The sequence below is a fragment of the Calypte anna genome, chromosome 3 (assembly GCF_003957555.1).
Source record: "Calypte anna isolate BGI_N300 chromosome 3, bCalAnn1_v1.p, whole genome shotgun sequence".
NCBI classification, from domain to species: domain Eukaryota; kingdom Metazoa; phylum Chordata; class Aves; order Apodiformes; family Trochilidae; genus Calypte; species Calypte anna.
In genome coordinates, this window is record NC_044246.1 from 92,549,740 (window position 1) to 92,570,244 (window position 20,505).

General features: G+C 35.5%; 2 protein-coding genes across 3 annotated transcripts in view; one reads left to right on the forward strand and one right to left on the reverse strand.

Annotated features, from left to right (window-relative positions):
• The window catches only part of ANGPT2 (angiopoietin 2), a 42,733-nt gene extending 22,365 nt beyond the window's left edge, over positions 1-20,368 (forward strand). For both annotated transcript variants that reach the window (XM_008495625.2, XM_008495627.2), the window contains 7 exons: positions 1,672-1,793; positions 3,573-3,805; positions 5,853-5,983; positions 13,040-13,141; positions 13,662-13,828; positions 17,669-17,799; positions 19,193-20,368. In XM_008495625.2, the coding sequence (XP_008493847.1) occupies positions 1,672-1,793; positions 3,573-3,805; positions 5,853-5,983; positions 13,040-13,141; positions 13,662-13,828; positions 17,669-17,799; positions 19,193-19,353 (1,047 nt within the window). In that variant the 3' untranslated portion in view covers positions 19,354-20,368. The remainder of the gene's footprint in view (positions 1-1,671; positions 1,794-3,572; positions 3,806-5,852; positions 5,984-13,039; positions 13,142-13,661; positions 13,829-17,668; positions 17,800-19,192) is intronic.
• MCPH1 (microcephalin 1) overlaps positions 1-20,505 on the reverse strand; it is a 120,801-nt gene that overhangs the window by 55,479 nt on the left and 44,817 nt on the right. The window lies entirely within an intron of this gene.

The following is a 20,505-nucleotide window of genomic DNA, read 5'->3' on the forward strand; positions in this document are numbered from 1 at the left end:
ATTCACACAGAAGTAAACTTCTGAAGTGTACATATTATTCTATAAATTATTTTTATTAGCTTTATTATCACTTTAGCTGAAAACTATTCACTAAAAATAAGACATTGTGTGAAATGCAATTCAGATGTTAACATTTTATAGGACATGACCAATCCATGTAGAAAGGTGTTTATTTGTATTTTTTAAATCCTGGTAAAAAACCTGAGGTATATAACTCTCAAGACAAATAGTGAAGATAGTATGCTGCATGTAACATTTTATATAATGTAAACAGCATGTGAAATCTAAAATCCTTGTTAAGATATTTTAATATCTGTAGAATTAATCCAATGAATTCAATTACATTTTTTAACCTAAAATAGCCTTTGTGAACTCTTTGATAGGCCAGGTTGGTTGGGGCTTTGAGCAACCTCATCTAGTGGAAGGTGTCCCTACCCAGGGCAGGGAAGTGGGACCTAAATGATCTTTAAGGTCTCTTCCAACCCAAACCACTCTTTGATTCTATAAACTGATAGCTTGTAGCTCACAGGCATAATGAATTAAACTTCCTGAAGGCATTATTCAGGAGCTCTGTATTTTGCACATGTTGAGAAAATGTATTTACTTATTCACCGTAGAGTCTTTCTGAAAATTACTCAATTGTTTTCTGCTTAGAGGAAGAAAATAATTACTGTAACTTTCCTTCTCTGCTTGAAATTACTGGTGACTGGGTTAAGGGCTTAATTTACAACATAAGGAAATTAACCAAACAATTGCTCTCTCAAGGACACTTACTTTTGGCAATAGTTTTCAATTACACTTTAGTGTGAAATCATGTCCTTAATGACTATTTAACTTGAAGGACATGAGTAATCAATTCTTCCTGCCAGTGAAGGCCAAATTCTTGTGAATTAAAAAAAGCTGTTTTAAAAAGATGAGAAAATATTTCTAGAAAGCATTCCTCAAACTAATAAAGTCTGATACAAACAAAAAAATACATTCCATGTTTCCTAACTTCGGCATTTCTTCATTTACTGATGCAAATACATTCAGACAGTAAATAATACATATAGAAAGCACCCAACAGATGTGTGGTCTCATGATAAAATAAAATAAAACATAATTTTGGATTAAGATAAATACCTAAAGGGGAACTACCTAGAAATTTCAGGACTGGGCCAAATTTTCAGCCAGTGAGAGAAAGATGCAAACTAATTTATTTCATACCAAATTAAGAAAACTCAACTGAGGATGTCCCCGCTTACTGCAGGGGGGGGCTTGGACTAAATCATGCTTAAAAGTCCCTTCCAACCCATATTATTCAATGTTTTTATGATTTCCTGAACAACAACAATAATAGTTCCAGTAAAGAAACAAGAATATCGTAAGAGAAGGGAAGGTATGACAGTGAAACTAAATACACAATTAACTCTCAGGCACTGATCAGAAATGTAGGATGCTACTGAAGTATTTCAAATGATAGATGCAAATGTAAGAACAAAATTACTGCTCTTCTTTGTAGTCTTCTTCATTCTAATTGTATGAGCATTTGTGCCCAAAGTAAGTGTTCAAAATTATTTTTTTCATTATAGGCTTAAGTAGAGATTTACATGATTTTACAACATAAAGAAATTACAATTTGTTTAAAGGAAGCATCTTGATTTTCAAATATTTTTATAAATTTCTTTTTAGGTATTAAACCAGACAACCAGACTTGAACTTCAGCTTTTGGAACACTCTCTTTCAACAAACAAACTAGAGAGACAGATTTCAGATCAGACCAATGAGATAACTAAATTACAAGAAAAAAACAGGTAAGTTTGCCTATCAGGCCAGTAAAAAGCTGTTTCCTGACGTGCCCTTCTAATGGTTTTAGAAAAAAATGTATTGAATTAGGAAAATAAGATCCTGTGCAGATGCTCCCCAGGTCCAGCTTTGCTCATTGCAAAGGTCATACCTCATTTAAGGTCTAGAGAAACATGCACGTTTATTCTTCTTGTGTTCTGTTTATATGTCATTCTTCACCATCTCAAGTTCTCATATGATGAACTTCAGTTTAAAAAAATGGAACACTTCTCAGCACTTCAGTTGGGGCCAATTTATATTTTTCAGGTTTACCCAGATAAAATTATAAATTACTTAGCCTGACTCAAACTAAGCTAGTGCAACCATATCGCTCAAGTTTTATTTCCATGTAGTACACACCTATCCCAATCCTCAGTTAGGTCAATGCCAAATTTTTCTTCTGACCTGGTGAGAAAAGTCATATGCTACGTATATTCAGTGTTCCTTACTAATTAATCTTTTGAAAGTCAGACTGATAACCAACTATTCCTCATGCCCATTTCTCTACTTAGCTGTTGTCCAAAGGCTCATACCTTTTTTTTCAGCTTGTTTCATTTTCATATCACCAGGGTTTTATTTTACTTTTGGCAGTAAAGAGTTTACAGAGAAATCTAAAAGCAGTAATAACATTAAGTTTTCTCTTTCAAAGCTGTTTTTCAATGAGAACCATATGTGCAAAGTGCTTTTTATTTTAAAAGAAATAGCTTAAAAAAACAGGACACATGTTCTGACATTTTTGTTCACTACTCTGGTACATTTATATATGCTCCCTAAAGGTTTTATCTACCAGCTTAATAAAAACAAGCTTAATAAAAACATGCTTATCAGATGGAAAGAAAAGTCAGTACTGAATTTAAAAATGTCACTTTTTTTTTGTTGAACTCCGCAGACTTCACACTTCCCCTGTAAAACCCACATAAACACAATAGCATTATTTTTCAACTAACACAAGTGATCTGACATCCAGTTTATCTGCTTGAGATATAAGGTTCAGGATTATTTTTTTTTAAGTTACGGATTTTAGGTGAACTCCCCTCTTGCCACGTTTCTTTTAATATCAGCTTTCTTAGAGTCTGCATCAGAAAATTTACTACTGAAATAATTTTACAGCCAGTCACCTACTCACTCTTACTCCAGAACTGGAAATGGTTAACATATCTTCAGCTACCTATTTGCACATTTCCTTGTCTTAACACTGTAGCATTGATTCTAAGTCTATATTTTTTATAAATATAGGACACTTGCAAAGTTCTTGGGTTCATCTTTAAATAATTTCCATCTTGTAATAAGGCAAACCCATGAAATCTTTCACTGTTATGCCTAACCTGGGAGAGAATAATAATCAAGACACTTCATAGTCATAAGTAAAGGTTACTTTGGGTCTACATCCATTTTATACTCCCTGTTCTTCTAGCACTACTATCCTTTTTTTAGGGCCAAAATACATTTTTCCTTTCACAATGCTGAATTATCAATGCCCCAGCAGTTACACTTTAAAAGCGTGCAATACAGATTATAGTAGATAATGTTGTTTATTACTGTGTTTATTAGTCATACAATGAATTAAAGCATATATATATATATATATACACACTAAACTCAGCTTTCATTTAGCTTCTACAGCATGAATGGAATCAGAGAATGAAGTCGAGTACTTATGAAGAAAGAAACTTCAGCAACAGGCTTGATTCTCTTTGATATCAGCTCAGAATTGTTTCTGAGGAGACTAACTGTAATCTTTTATTTAGCTTTCTAGAAAAAAGAGTTCTTGAGATGGAAGACAAGCACACACTTCAGCTGAAGTCAATAAAAGATGAAAAAGATCAGCTTCAAGTCCTAGTAGCCAGGCAGAATTCTATAATAGAAGAACTAGAAAAGCAGTTACTTACAGCTACAGTAAACAACTCCGTTCTGCAAAAGCAGCAACATGATCTGATGGAGACTGTTCATAACTTGCTTACCATGATATCTACACCAAACTGTAAGTAAAATCAGACATGCTTATATCTTTTGAGTGACATTCCCTAATTTGTGTACATTATTACCTATAAAGCCCTGCCACCAGTTTTCCCACACGTCTGCTTCTCACAAAGTGGGTTTTTTTTTTTTTTCCTTAAATTCTGCATCTGAGTTAACTAGCTTAATTTTTAGGGGGTGTAGGACAACCACAACATTTATGTGGTCTCTTTTCAAGATTTTGCTGATCTTTTGTGGTTTATATTGGTTTGCCTGCCCACTTCCCCAGTGGTTCAACAAAATACAGAGATGGCAAGCATCATTCATCTCTCTTGGCATTGGTTCATCTGGCAATACACACTCCCTTGTATCTAGGTTAGATACATGGATCTGGGTTAAGACTTCTGCCATCTCTTACAGGTTGATGAAAGAAATGACAAACTATAGTGGCTATTAAAGGCAAAGCAATCAGCAGTGGTCCAGTTTCCCAGTTTTTAGAACTTATGTATGCTCCAGACAACAGAAAGCACCATCCCAGGGCAGCAGGTACTCCCAAGAATCCTTCAGTCTTTCACTGAAGCTTCCCTATTCATCCTAAAAATCCCTCAGCCTAGCAGATTTTATTGGCATTAAGTTCACTGCTAAATGCCTTACAGCCCTGCAACAAACCATAGCCTCAGCTTCCAAATTTATGCAGATTCACATGCTTCATAGAAAACCCACAGAAACCGTAAGCATGTTATGCTAGGCAGGTTATGGCTAGGCAGGATTTAAACAAATTACTTAATTCCTTACAGTGACTTTCATGTCTGATAGGGAACTTTGACAAATTAAGAAGGTATAGCTGGCTCTGGTGTGTTTGGAGCTGGAAATGTACAATCATATAGACCCTCTACAAAAGGATTTAAAAATGAATACTAAGAAGATTTTAAAATAGTTTTCCTTATATTTTAACAGACAGTATTGAGAGATAATCCTACATTACTCTAAGTTGGACCAGAAAAAAGGTAAAGGGTGTTCAGAAGTCCTCCCTTTAAGTACTGTCCTAAGTAACGATGTAGGTTTTTCTAACCAAAGCAAATGTCAAGTTTTTTGTCTTAATAACTGACACTATTTGCTTAAATACCATTAGCAAGGCTGTATATGTTCCTGCTGATGTTATCTGCTATGCTAGTAAGTAAACAAGTCAAAGTCATGTTGGCTACAATGCTGTTAAACCCAGAGTGGAAAAAATAGTGAGTGCTTGCCAAAAAGACAAAATTAGCAGGGTAAGCTTCTAAGACAGTATACAAACAATAGAGTGTGGAAAAGCAATTAAAACACTGAACGTGTTATTTTTATATTTAAGGCAAAGCATGTAAACAGGTAAATAATGAATAAGCAAGCTAAAAGAACATAGTGAGCCAATGTAATACAGGCATTTATACATATAATATATATACCATGTAGTATATATTTATATAAGCACCTAAAACTTTGTACTAACTGGCTGTGCTTGTTAGATTAAATTAAAAGGGAAAATACACAGAACGAAGCCCAAAGGGGTCAAATATGAAATATCAGTCAGCAGGCAAAATGCCAGGAAATTCCAACCTCCATAGTTAATAAAGAACTGAACAAAAAGATGAAACTCAGATTTTTCTATAAAACAAGAAGACTTAGGTATATAAATGTATTTTTTAAACAAATGAATTCCAGAAGGGATGTTGCCTCCTCAGTTATGCTGATCTACCAAGCTTCAGCTTGATACAAAGTTGTTCCTGCTCAGTGGCAAAAAAAATAGCTAAAATTTTATAAAACTAGTTACTGCTGGTCAGCTGTATTATAAAATATTTTGAACTCTTATGGTTGACTTTGCAGTTTTAGAGTACTGGCCAAAGGTCATTATTAACATAATCAGTAGCTAGTTTGTAAAACTAGTTAATGCATGCAGAAGTGTAGTGGATAACTTCATCTGTCAGCTTCTAGGACCAGGCATTTTTTTGGGAACTGCAAAGCTTTAAGCTCATTAACTGCTTCTTAGTAACTTTTATTCATCTCCTTAATGCCTTAAATTTCTATTGTATTTTTAGCAGCTAAAAACAACTTCATAGCTAAGGAGGAGCAAATCAGTTTCAAAGACTGTGCTGAAGCTTTCAAGTCTGGACTGACAACAAGCGGAATCTACACCCTAACAGTTCCTAACACTGCACAAGAAAAAAAGGTAGGATGGCTATAAGTGCTACCTAGCCATACTGAGTGCTAAAAATTATTTGATCTGGTAAATATTCTATTTTAAAGGATAGTTAATAGTGAAGTTTATTAGTTATTATGTTTTTTTAATGAGCATTCATCATTTATAGATTTGAATATTCCCCAGGAAGAAGGAAGTCTTTCAGGTGAAATCTTTACTCAGGTGAAAAGAATGAGCATTTCACTGTTCATTGCAGCATGCCAGAATTTCATTCTTTGTTTCCACATAATTAATGCAATTAAAACAAGACAGAAATTTCTTGATAAAAATCTCTCACTAGCAGTTAACATCTAACAGGCGTTCTACGTGATCAGCAGCCTCCTGTTTTCGCTGAGTTCTTAGTTCCTTCATATGCACAAGTCCCTTCAGGTGATAAAAGGAGATAAAATCAGGGATATGGAAGAGTACTCATGGATGTGTACTCATCTACTAGTACTGGCCTCATGTGTGCCTTCCAGGTTCTTGGTTATGCAGTGTTTTAAGGGCTTTTGTGTAACAATTAGATTAGCAGAACTGACACTGGAAAATACTTCTGTGATTTAAATAAAGGCTGGGAATTTGAAGTGGTTTCCCTCTATAGGTATCTTTTTTCCTTATGTATTTAGCTGGAATGATCTTCAGTGCCAGTTCCAGTTTAAGCTATATACCATACACCCAGAGAAGAGACCTTGAGCAAAAAATGGCACTCAGCAGATGAAACACTGTATACCTCAAAGAGATGCTCCATCTACTGAAATGAATAAAGTGATAGAGCTTCAGATAGTGTAATTCAGTTGAAAGAATCAGTAGCATCTGAAAGGGAGAAAAGTTCCAGGTGGATTGTGAGGATAAAGAACCAAAAACTAGTTAGCATTCTGAGGAGCAGGGTTCAAATGATTAATGTTTGTTTCCAACATTTCAGACACAGCAGGTGAGAAGGAACATTTGAATATAATCAAAAATGTTTCATATATTTCTTAGATAAACACAAAAAAATTGCCAAGTATTTTCTTTTATAATTTCATATTGTAGACATTTCCTTACAAAAAACGTCCCAATTTAATGAAATTCCTTAGGCTCTATTTTATTACATCAGAAACTCTTGGGGAAAAAAGACTAACAGAAAATGTACAAAGGCAGAGAAAAATGAGGGCACATGTGGAAAAGCAATTGGGGAAGCTCTGACAGAGAAAGCATTTTTTCGAAGTTTAGATAGCAAAGGTTTAGAAATAAAGTTCACCACTGACTAGTCTTTGAAGTGCCAGAACTTCATCTAGGCCAAGCCAGACTTAGAGATCTTAACCCTTAAAAAGATTTCAACTAAAGCAAACAAGCAATTTGTTTGTGTAAGATGTAAAAAATACAATACATAAAATCTGCAATTTTTGCAGACACCATCTAGAGAAATGATGGCATCTGCAGTCTTAATCTCTTAGGGAAAATAAAAAACCCACAAGCATAAGATGAAATAAACTTCTTTTATTCCATATGAAGCAGAATGGTATTTAAGTAGCATAGGTATCTACAATTGTAGTTTTAAATGCTAAAGGAAATGCAAGATATTGCATATGTAGAAAATAGACAGCAACAGTCTTTGCTAGACATCTCAGGAATGGTTCCTCCTTGCTATGAGAAGAGGATGAATGAGCAGGGATTGTTCAGCCTAAAAAAAAGAAGACTCTGGTGGGACCTTATAGCTGTCTTCCAGTGGCTGCAGGAAGACTTCTCATAAGAGTTTCCAGCAATAGGACAAGGGGAAATGATTTTAAACTGAAGGAGAATAGGCTTAGACTGGATAGTAGGAAGTTCTTTAGTATGAGGGTAGTGAGACTGTGGAACAGGCTGCCCAGAGAAGTTGTGGATGTTTCCTCCCTGGAAGTGTTCAGGGGCAGGTTGGATGGGGCTTTGAACCATCTTGTCCAGATGAGAGGCATCCCCACCCACTGGAGGGAGGTTAGAGTAGATGATCTCTAAGGTCCCTTCCAACTTAAGCCATTCTGTGATTCTGTGATACATTCCTTGAATCTCTGAATAGTACTTGTCTCAAACCTTAACCCTTGATTTAAATTTTACTATCAAATATAATATACAGAGCATGTGTATTTTCTAGAAGTAGAAACAAATGCTTACCATATTAGAGGCTGAAAGTTTCTAACTGTCATAAACTTTAATACTGCATTTCTAAAGCCATAAATGTTTAGGCAGTTTATATGATCTGAGAAGCCACAGCAAAGCACATTTCTGCAGAACTAAAACCTACCAAATATTTTATCACTGAAAAAAAAATACAGTTGCAGATTTCCAAGACTCTAAAATATTAAATGCTCTAACATGGAGGCCTGAGGAAAAAAAGAAGTGGCAAATATAAAGGGAGTAATTTGATTAAATTAATACTTATTTTAGTAATATTCAGTAATTTTACTCTTAGTATCTCAACTTCAGAGAGAATGAAAAAGACAGTAAAGGTTTTACTTCTATAAGATCTGAAAAAGAAGAGGCCAAAAAAGTTTTAATTTGATGCAGGTTTTTTATACAAGTACAAACACCTAAGAGGAGTTGTTCGAGGGACGTGGAGGCATAGGGATAATCAACACATTACACCATTTTTCATCTGTTTGTACTGTGAATGGCCACTCAAACCAGGAAACAGAGTGACCTTTTTTATTTGCCAAAAGTGCCGCACTGCTGTTTATGTTTTCATCTGTTCCTCTTGTAACACCTTCTGACCTCCCAGAAGGCTTATAAACAACTTCTGTGTAATCTGTAACTGATCCCACTTTACTAATTTGTCTCCCATCATAATCCAAAACTAAAGAATAGTGTATGAGAGCTGAGAGGAAAACAATTATTTCATTCCATTAATATTTTCAAGCTTTCCTGTTCTGCACCAGGACAAAAGCTAAGTTCTTTTAAAAACACTGAGGAAAAACAGCAAAGACTGCTGACACATGGAAAAATGGCAGAGGCAAACCCATGAAAAGTCAGTAGCTTCATGTTTACAGCAGTTACATGAACTGATTAATCTTTGATTAATCTTCTGGTTTTAACTATGCAGAATGGTTGAGTCTGGATCACCCTAATAGATTAGCTCAACCGTTACCACAAATATAGCCAATCTATTACCCCATCTCTTAAAATAGTGGCCAAAGCAGTGTCTCAGCTTATTTCCACCTAAATTGTGCTGCATTTTCATCTGGGAATGGACACACATTCCAAGCCAAGGCCTTTTTAACCAAAGCTCTCCTGCAGAAAGTGATTTTGAATTTACAGGGAAAAAAAAAAAAAAAGGTTTTGCATAACTTTGCCAGAAAGGGATCATTTGGACAACTAGGTAGTAATTTCAAAAGAAACCATTCCATGGACCTTATGTCTAAAATACATATCCAGAATTTGTTTCCAAATCTAAGCCTTACAAAAAGAGCATCTGTGTAGCTTCTCTGATACAGTAACTGCTCAGATGAGGGTGGTTTTTGTGAATTTTAGGAGGCTCATAATCCTTCTTTTTCCCTGGTAACTCATATTAGGTTGAATTACATTATTAACTGCATGTATAGTTATTTTTTGCAGAAGAAGGAAACTAAGACTGTGATTCTTACCTGGTCACACCTCTATGAACTAGAGGTAGCAGAATACAAAATCATTGTGCATCACAACTCAAAAGCCTTCTGACAACAGCCAAAAGTGATGCAAAAGAAGACTGCACAGATGTGGAAATTGACTTGCTTTTGGTCAGTAGGTGTAAAAAGTACTTGCACCCCAAATATCCTAATGTGCAAGAAAAAAGAAGAAAAGTTACTTGCTCTGAAAGTCAACTTCTTAGGGAGTGAAGACACGAGATTGAGTGCTGACAGTTCATGTGTTTATAATCTTAAAGGGGTCATGTGTTTATAATCTTAAAGGGGACTACTTCTGGTTGCAGGTACCTTACAGCATTTTCAAAAATACAGTGGTGTTCTTTCCCCAAAGGTGAAAAACAGAAAAAGCTGACTGTAGCTCTCATAGTGGTACAGCTGCTAGAACTGCTGGTATTGAAGCAGTTACAAGATAAATCACATATTCCCCCTGCCAATTTGTGGTAATTTGAGAGGCTAATCTCTTTATTCTTTTTGGCATCAGTTTGAAGACTCCTGCTGCCTGCCTAATCTTGGTATCTATTTTTACTAGTTTCATGAAATGTTACATTTCTTCCTTTTGAATATAAAACCTAGGTTAGGCTGAAAGGTCAGGAGAGTTTTGTTCTAGTAATGAGTGTTGGAGCCTCATATTCCTATAATTTTATTGGAGAAGGGAGATTTTATTTTAAAAGAGCTACCATTCAAATAAATGCTTCTCCCCTTGTCTTTCATGTACATCATGAAGAAATTGTTCCCTCTGCAGACTGAGACAGCAATTAATTATGTTTACTTTAAATTATGCAAATTCTTTCCTTAATCTTTTTACTGAACAGTCCATCTTCATCTTTAGATTTACTTAGGAATATACATAATTCACTTAAGTATTTTTAGTAAAAAGTAATTAATAAAAAGCTTACTTGATTAATTTTCATTCTGTAATCTTTACTGCTGTTTCTTACATTGGCTTCATTCTTTTCCAAATTTAAAATCAAGTGTGTGCATAGACTTGAAATTCATAGTTTTACATTAAATATTCCCCACTTCTTAGTGAGAGAATTGATTTCTAGGGCAATGATCTGGAAAGCAAAGGAATGATTTAATGAGCAATGGTCATTAATGTTCGGGCTTGAAACATAGGGTTCTGGACTACTGGTGAGGTCTGGTATCATCAGTGTATGATGCTTACTTAATATGTGGCAAAAGGAATTTTCAGTTTTTATCTAGTGCAAGGAAGCAGGATACACCAGCAATTACAACAGTTGCCAACCATACACTGAAATTTCAAACAACGATAATCTTCTCATCTTTTAAAACAGTTACTATGACACTAAAAGGAGATGATATAACCAGTGTATTCCCTTTGCCTGTGCCACACTTTCCACTCAAGAAAGAAAAGGGTTTCCCTTTCCAAGGCCATAAACTGGTATAATGGGCTGTATAAAAAAGCAACATGACCAGCAGATTGAGTAAGGTGATTCTCTCCCTCAATTCTGCTCTGTTCAGACCCCACCTGCAGTACTGTTTTCACTTCTGGGGCCCCCAAAACTAGAAGAGCATGGACATGTTGGAGCAGGTCCAGAGAAGGGCCACAAAGATCATCATAGAGCTGAGGCACCTCTTCTGTGAAGAGCGGATGAGAGAGTTGGGCTTGTTCAGACTGGAGAAGAGAAGGCTCTGGGCAGAACTTACAGCAGCCTTCCAGTACCATAAGGGGGCCTACAAGAAAGCTGGCAATGGACTTTTTAGGATGTCGGGTAGTGCTAGGACTAAGGGGAATGGATTCAAACTGGAAGAGGTCAGATTTAGATTAGATTTTCAGAAAAAAGTCTTCCATTTGAGGGTGGTGAGACACTGGCACAGATTGTCCAGATAAGTTGTGGCTGCATCATTCCTGGGAGTGCTCAAGGCCAGGTTGGATGGAGCTTTGAGCACCCTGGTTGTGTGGGGAGTGTCCCTGGAGTTGGAATTAGATGATCTTTAAGGTCCCTTCCAACCCCAAAGATTCTATAATTCAGAACTGTCAAAACAGGAATACTTGTACAAGAAATTTAAGAATTTTCTTAAAGTTAGTACTGTTGTTATGCTTACTAACCCCTACCATGGGATAGGAAGGAGAAAATCCACCTAACGGCTTGTTGAGACAAGGACAGAGAGATTTTCATTCCCCAGTTGAAGTAATGGGTAAAACCAGACAGACTCAACTTGGGAAGAAAAAAATACTAATAGAATCTATCAGGAGAAAGAGAAAATACAACCAGCCCTTAATACCCCACCCCTCCTGTTTTCCTGGGCCTTAATAGCTTCACTCCTGCCTCCACCCTCAGTTGCACAGGGGGATGGGGAGTCAGGGTTTAGGATAAGTTCACCACTACACATGTACATTAAGTTCTGCTACATTTCAGAAAAGCAGAATTAGATGCAAAATTTGAAATCCTTTCTCAAGAAAAATGGTCCTAAATATTCATATGTTTGTAAGATTTTCTTGTTAATTTGTCCCCTATGTCCCTCAAACATCACTCCAAAATTTCCTCTAAATTTTCAAAATTTTATTTCCATCAGTATCTCCCCAACATAGTAGCACCCCTGGTAATACCTTTCATCTCTGACACTGCAGTTAAGATACAACTAAATTCTATTAAGCTTTCTATTTTGATTTAGGAGACTGACCAAACAAATCACCTCTAAACTTGAATTTTGTTGCACCACTATGCATTTATTGGCTATTCTAAAGCTGAGTTCATTGATCTCTCTATTACTTGTCAGTTCTTTCAAATGTTTTGCAATAACTTGGTAAAATCAAAGATGATTTATGAGTATTTAGAAACATCTTAAAGTCATTACTTTCTTGCTCTGGAATTTAAGATACTCACTACAGCCGGTATATATAAAAACATGGCTTCAAGATCTAACTTTCAGATAATAAGAGTTCTTCACCTGAGGTTAATTTTGGGGTCAGACCATCTGCAAGGCATTGGACAATGACAGTGGAAATAAAAACATATTTCAGATGCTCATTGCCTGAATTTAACTCTGACAAACCATGGGGAAATTCAAACAGATCATTCACAAAAAACCTGCAGAAGTAGAAATATCTTTCAGGAGAAATATTTAATTGGGAAGCTCACATAAGTATCAGTGCAAGAGGGAAGTACAGAATCAGAAGCTACATTAATTTTTTTCTTCACAGCAGCTATCACCTATTTTAAGATGCCATATGTATTCTGTTACATTTGACATCTGCTAAGGAATCACATTTATTTGTAGGCATCCACAACTGATTTGTGTGAAAGCTATGAAAAAACAGCATTTTTAGGTGAACAGGTGTTTTGTGCTTGCACACTTTAAAACATGCCACTAAATACAATAATGCAAAGGACATGCTTTGTATTTTAATTTTGCCATGACTTATGCTGTTACATGCTTCCTCTGGCAGGCCTATTGTGACATGGAAACTGGTGGAGGAGGTTGGACCATCATTCAAAGACGTGAAGATGGCAGCGTGGACTTTCACCGCACATGGAAGGAGTACAAGATGGTGAGCAATGTTTTCTGAAGCCTTAAAATTAGTTATTATTACTTGAAATCTGATATAATAAAGTTATATTAGTATCATCCTTAGGATGTAAGCAGGTTTTAGAAGTTTCCTTTGTCCTTAGATGTTCATTTTGGAAATGTCAGAGTAGTGTAAGTGTCTGCGTAAGCAGACTTGCAACTGGGATGTTTATTTTTAAAGAGAACCCTCACTTTCCTTTAATCAACTGTTCCATGATATGTCTACATTTTTTGAGTTATTTATATTTGTGTTTCTAGTAGCAACAGTTGAAACTACTCCAAATCTACTAAGTAATATTGATTCACTATTTCAGATTCCACAGTTTGTCTTTGCTGAAATATTTATAATATAAACTTTGAAATATTACAGATCTATAAATCTCAGATGAAGTAATATTCAGACAGATTGAAAACTATTAGGCTTATAAACTGATAAAGTGGTTGTTTCAAATTTAAGAGAAAAAAGAAAACAAAGCTATTTAAATATACAATTTGAATTACAGGGATTTGGTGATCCTGCTGGGGAGTACTGGCTGGGAAATGAGTTTGTCTCTCAGCTCACTAATCAGAAGCGTTATGTTCTTAAAATACAACTGAAAGACTGGGAAGGAAATGAAGCATATTCATTGTATGACCACTTCTCTCTAGCAAATGAAGAACTAAAATACAGGTAAGCAGAAAAATCAGATGTGACTGAAAAAAGAACTGATAATAAAATTCTAGACTGTGTAGGTGCATTACCTTACTCCATACAAACCATGGCATTTTTTCAGTTCACTCATAAAATAATATTTGCTCCATTTTTCACCTATTGCTTAAAACAGACCTAATAATTTTTTTCCAGTGGAGACAATGTATATTTTACTAGTGCACACTGAGTAGGTGTAACAGATGAGATGCACTGAAGTGAAGAAATGGTTTGCTATGGTGTATTCAGGGTAATTGGAATCTATTTGCAGTTGCTATCAAATCATGATTCAAGACAATAAATGTATTTGTGGAAGGTGGAGACTAAGCTTAACAGTACAGCAATATTTTTCACTTAAGTCTGTGGATATTAAGAACTGTGCTGTCATCATAAAGAGCACACTGAGGTAATGCTACCTTCTCCTTCCATGACCCACTGGCTTGGATTCTCAAAGAATACAAGCTCCTACCTGTGAAAATGAAGCTAGTATCAGATGTCCAGTCTCACACCCTGCAAACATGTCAATTTAAACACCAGATTGCACTGGGCATATTGCTTATGCTCTCATCATTCTGCAAAATGTGAGCTTTACAATTTTTTCTTGCATCGTTGGTTAAAATAGGAAATAACATACAATTTAAATAGATAATTTATATTGAAATAAACATTATTACAGGATTATACATTTTAAATAGTATCACAGTGTTAACATTTTGAAGTGCTATCAGCCACAGCTGAAATACATGGACAGTTAATACTTCAGTCTTCAAGTTCTCTGTAAATGCAGTGAGTAGATACTGTTTGACTGGTTGGAGAGGAAACTAGAGACTCAACAGTGTAACAGATGCTTTCCTACTACATGGGCCAGAAAGATGTTTTTTTTATAAGGACCTTACAGATTTGTGGAGCTTTAGGTGCCTGGACAGAAAAAATGCTTAAATTTAAGATTAATTCATCAATTTAAATAATTAATTGATTTCTCCAGGATTTCTAGCAACTGGTTGTTGTAAACAAAGTCATTCTGACACTGGTGTTACTTCAAGTCTTATATGCAAAGCAGCCCAAAACTATCAGCATATCCCTCCCTCAAACTCTTAGATCTTAGTGTGTTAGTAGTATACAGTTGTCTCAACTCCAAAGCAAATATTTTTTCATCTGGAAACGGTCAGAATCTACAGAAGAGATTTTTTTACAGTAATGCTTTAAAATACTTATAAAGGAAACCTTTGTAAAATGGGTCATTACCCTTTCCCCCTTACAATATTAAAAAATAATTACTGAAAACTAAGATGGTTGTCTTTAAATAGATACTTTATTTTAAAATGCAACCAAACATGGAATGCATCATAGAATGCAGTGGATTAAAGAACATATTTAACATTATGAAAATGGAAAAAAAACCTAAGAAAGTACTCAATTAAGAGCAACTTTCATTATATTAAAAACATTAGTACATTTTGAATGCAAGAAAGATTATGAGTTTGGTCATAAAATTGAAATTTAATGGGTTCATAGAAAAACTGGGATCAGCATGGGCTTTATTTGAGTCAGACTTCCTGATCTTAAAGCTATGAGGTGAGACAAGTTTGCTCAGGATCTACATGGGTCTTGGTAACCTCCAAAAGTGGAGTGTGCACAACCTGTTCCACCACTATCTATTCTCATGGTGGAAGAGGTTTTCCTGATATCCAGTCAGAACTTCCCATTTCAATTTACTTGTTCTGCTTTTCATTTTCTGTTATACTGGGCCATACTTAAAAAAAATATTAATAAAAATAAATAAATAGTACTCAAATGTTGTTTGAAAGTTCAGCTTAGGTTAAATTATTATACTTTGAACCTTTAATACCATTTATGTTAGAAATTGGCTTACAGAATTTTGAACTCATCTTAAAAAAAAAAGCATAATATTAAACTTTCTGAAAGAGATAATTGAAAAAATGTGTAATAAGCTATCTTTTGAAACCTAAAGGAATAAAAATATATTGATTCTTACTATTTTCAAATAGAGAATATAAAATGGGTTAAAATAATCTTTTAAACTACCAAAGACAGCTTCTAACATAAGCAGACCATTACGTACAAGAGGAAGGTTGTTCCAGGGACAAGTTAGTTCTGAGTCAGAGCTCCTTAAACAAATAGAATTTTTCTGAGAAGGATGAGCTATTAGATAAAGAAATGCAATCAACAAAGAGATTGGTTCAAGTTCTTCCACTTCAATGTCATCCTGTCATAGCTGTGTTATCTCCTGCCCTCTGTCTCTTCCTACTGCATTTGTACCTGCATAAGGAGATCCAGTCCAGCCTGACTGAAAGCTTACCTTGACAGGGAATTGAAGCAAACTGAAATACCTCTTATTAAATAACTTTATTAATTGTCTGGACATTAATTGTCTGGAGTGCATCCCCAGTAAGTTTGCAGATGACACCCATCTGGGCAGTCTTGATTTGCTTCTCTGCAGAGGTGTCAGGATGGGCTGGATGGATGGGAGATGGGCAATTGCAGGAGATTCAGCTCGGTGAGTGTTGGGTCCTGCCCTTGGGTCTCAGGAGCCCCACACAGCATAACCAGCTTGGGGAAGAGTGGCTGGGGAGCTCAGAGGAGAAGTACCAGGCTGCATTGGTAGATAACTGAGTGACTGAGCTGGCAATGTGCCCACGTGGCCAAGAAGTCCAACAGCATCGTGACTTATGTGAGAAATAGTGTGGCCAGCAGGATCTGGAAAGTCGTAGGAGTAGTTGGAGTTGGAAAGTGATCATTCCCCTGTACTCAGCATAGGTGAGGCTGACCCCAAGTACTCTGTTCAGTTTTGGGTCCCTCACTACAAGAAGGACATTGAGTTTCTGGAGCATGTCCCAAGAATGGCAGCAAAGACCACAAAGGGTCTAGAGCACAAAGTCTTACGAGGAGAGGCTGAGGGAACTGGGGTTGTTTAGTCTGAAGTGAGGCTGAGGGGAGACCTTACTGCTATCTACGACTACCTGAGAGGAGGTTGCAGTGATGTGGGAGTCAAGTCTCTTCTCCCAAGTAAAAAGGCAAGAGGAAATGGTCTCAAGTTGCACCAGGGGAGGTTTAGATTGGATCTTAGGAATTTTATTTTTTTTTTACTGAAGGGGTTATCAGGCACCAGAACAGGCTGCCAAGGGAAGTGGTCACTATCCCCAGAGGTATTTAAAAGATGTGCAGATGTGCTTAGGCATATTGTTTTAGTAGTGGACTTGGCAGTGTCAGGTTTACAATTGGACTTGATGTTAGGTGTCTTTTCCATTGTGAATGATTCTATGATTTAACACTAATAATTCTATCACATGTGATTAGGAAGAATATGAGAAACTCCTATAATATCAGTTAATAGTTGGTAATCAGTAGTCCAAGTAATTAATATCTCTCATAGATTCAAAGTTCTAATGCTACATTGCCATGTTGTACTAATAGCAAACTAGGAATCAAAACCAGTTTTGGCTTAAACTTGTAAAATCATTTGAAAAAAAGTATTTCTGAAATGTATGTACACAATTAAGAAATGCGTGAGATATATGAAAAATCTCATGACTTACTGTCTACCTGTTCTTATTTTCTTTTGATATGACATGAATAAACAGTAATCTCTACAAAGGTGAAAGCTGTTCATTAGAATATTGTGCTGACCATTTCCAGTCATATAAAAACATGCTGCAAAACAGCTTACAACAGTATGTTGGCCAGAAGAGAAGTGAACTGTTATAACAGGATCTTTACTGTAAACTCTTCCATCATTATTTTGCACATCAACTACCATTAACTTCCACATAATAATTGTTTTTCCATTCCTCATTTCTACAGGATCTACCTTAAAGGACTTACTGGGACAGCGGGCAAAATAAGTAGTATAAGCCAACCAGGAAATGATTTTAGCACAAAGGATGCAGACAATGACAAATGTATTTGCAAATGTTCACAAATGCTAACAGGAGGTAGGAATATTTTTTCTTTCTCAGTCTTCCTATTTTTATTGGCACTGAAATTGTCTATGAGATAAATAGTGATGATTATGACAGTAAATTTCGACTATTGAATAAGTCCAAAACTCACAGATAAATGCTCAAGTACTGTGACTCCAAATGTATTTTATCATTGATCAAAAGTTACTTGAAGTAAAACAAGAGAAATTAAAAATAGAGAAAAAAACCACAAAGTCTCTCAAGTTGAGATACAAGAAACTCTGTAATGCTGGAACTAATCAGAGTGACAGCAGATTCTTCCAAAGAATAAGACCATATAGTCCCTGAAATAAAACACTTAATCCCCCTCCAAATTGTTTTAGAGATTCATTTGGTCAGTGAAATGGCTTCTGATTATTTAGGCAGATAAATAACTATCCAGAGGAGAAGAAAACCCCCAAAGATGCTGCATACTGTACATGCCACGGAAGGATACAAATATTTAATTCTGTATTCCAATTTAATTAAGAAATGGTAATACAAAAATGTAAGATAGACCAATCTGCATTTTCCTAATTATTGTTCACTGGTTATCACTGAGTTTTAGGTGGTGTTTTTATTTTGACCCACACAAGCCATTCTATAATTTCTCAGTCTGGAATTCCACATTCTGAATTGTAAACAACTGCTTTGTAAATGTGACTTCTCTTCCTGTTTTCTCTAAAGCAGTGGTTTGTTTCCCTATAGCACACGTTGCTAGACAAAAGACAGCTTCAGTTTATTCAAAGGGATAATTGGATTACTGCCCTGCAAAGCAGAACACACGCATTATCACCATAACAGAATTATAAAAATAATATCTTACTAATATAAATAAATTTTCCCTATGACCCAGTAACAGGTCAGGACCACAAGGATACAAAATGAGTTTGGGCTACTTTTTTCTTGTTTTCCTTCTTACCAAGTTTCAGCACAGAGATTTTGAACTAATCTGCTCAGAAAACTGAAACAGGTAATTGTTTTTAGAGGATTAATTCAGTTAAGAAAGGAGTTTAAATCTGTGAAACAGGAATTTACCAAAGATGACTCGGTGCCATCATAGTTCACATCAAGTTCTGCCCTGAGATGGTCAACAGTAATGTCTGACTTCAATAATAAATGAAGCTTGACTGAATGCCTTCTCTTGTCAGTTTTTAACTACTATGTATAATATAAGTTTCTACAGCATGTACCAAATATATAAATTTCCTTGCTGAGTTTGTGAGACATATTTTATACTGATACTTTCAAATCATAAAGATGAAAACCTGGTTTTAGATTTCTTTTTTGCTTCAGGACAGCGAAGTGTCTTTATATATTACTATGAAAATTACCTGTTCTGACATTTTCATCTGCTGGTGTTTTTTCTTCATTTTCTGTCTTGCAGGATGGTGGTTTGATGCATGTGGCCCTTCTAACCTCAATGGAATGTATTACCCATTACGACAGAACAACAACAAGTTCAATGGCATCAAGTGGTACTACTGGAAAGGCTCGGGATACTCCCTCAAAGGCACAATTATGATGATTCGACCAGCAGATTTCTAAATGCTTTTGCATTATGTGAATTATGTATTGTATAGTCTTTGAAGACTTTATTTGCCAAGCATATAAACACACATCTGCAACTTGTCTGATTTTCAAGCCCAGAAAACATGCGCTAGTGTTCTAAGGGATCAGTTCAGTAAAATTCCTGACTTGCAAGAGCCTCTTTCAGCTGAAACTCACATTATTCAACCAGACAAAATGTCAAAAGCATGAACCTGGCACAAGAGTGATTTGGCCAAATGGCTGAATAAAAAGAACATCCAAGAACAGACAACTTAAGGACTCTGTTTTACTGATCATTTATGTTATATATTTGTTAGTAAATAACTGGAACTGTGAAAAATACCTAAAATAGTTTTAGAAATCTGCATTTTGCCTCATCACTGAACTTTATACATTACTCTAATATAAAACACTTAATTAGATCTAGAACTATTTATCTCCGTGTCATGTTTGCCTTTATGTACATAAAACTCCCTGTCATGTAATTAGCTCAATACAGTAGTTAAAGAATACAGTTTTATCCCCCATGTCTCCTAAACAACTTCTCACACTTATTCAGGGATTTTTTCTAGTACCCTGTATTACTTTATTTAACAAAGGACAATGAGCATTTAAGTATTTTGCATTTATTCTTGGGAAACGCCATGTACAAAAATCACCATTTCTTTCAGTTTCTACTTATTACAGTCACGATATTTAAGTTACAAAAATCCCTGCAAATGGCAATATAGTACGTGTTTCTTTTATATTTTTATGAAGATTGCACTTTTTTTCTTTTCCTTGTCATTTACCTGTAAAATAACTGACCAGGATTTCATAAAGTGAGACAATGTCATGAACACCAAATGTCCAGTTCTCTATGACAATCAGTTATCACCTGGTGCTGTCCTACATCTATATTTTTCTTAAAAATAACCTAACTGAAAAACATATGCATGTTCTTTGATACAATTAAATTTATGCTCATGAATTATGATACAAATTACATTTTAAAAAGAAAAAAAAAATCTGCAAGTTATCTAAGGTCATACTGTTGGGTTTTTTTTCAGTAAGGTTGGGACTTGTCCCTAGAAATTCTTTGTAGGCAGGCCCTCAATGTATGACACAATGTGAATAAATTACTCTGCTGGGTGATTTTTGCATTTTTTT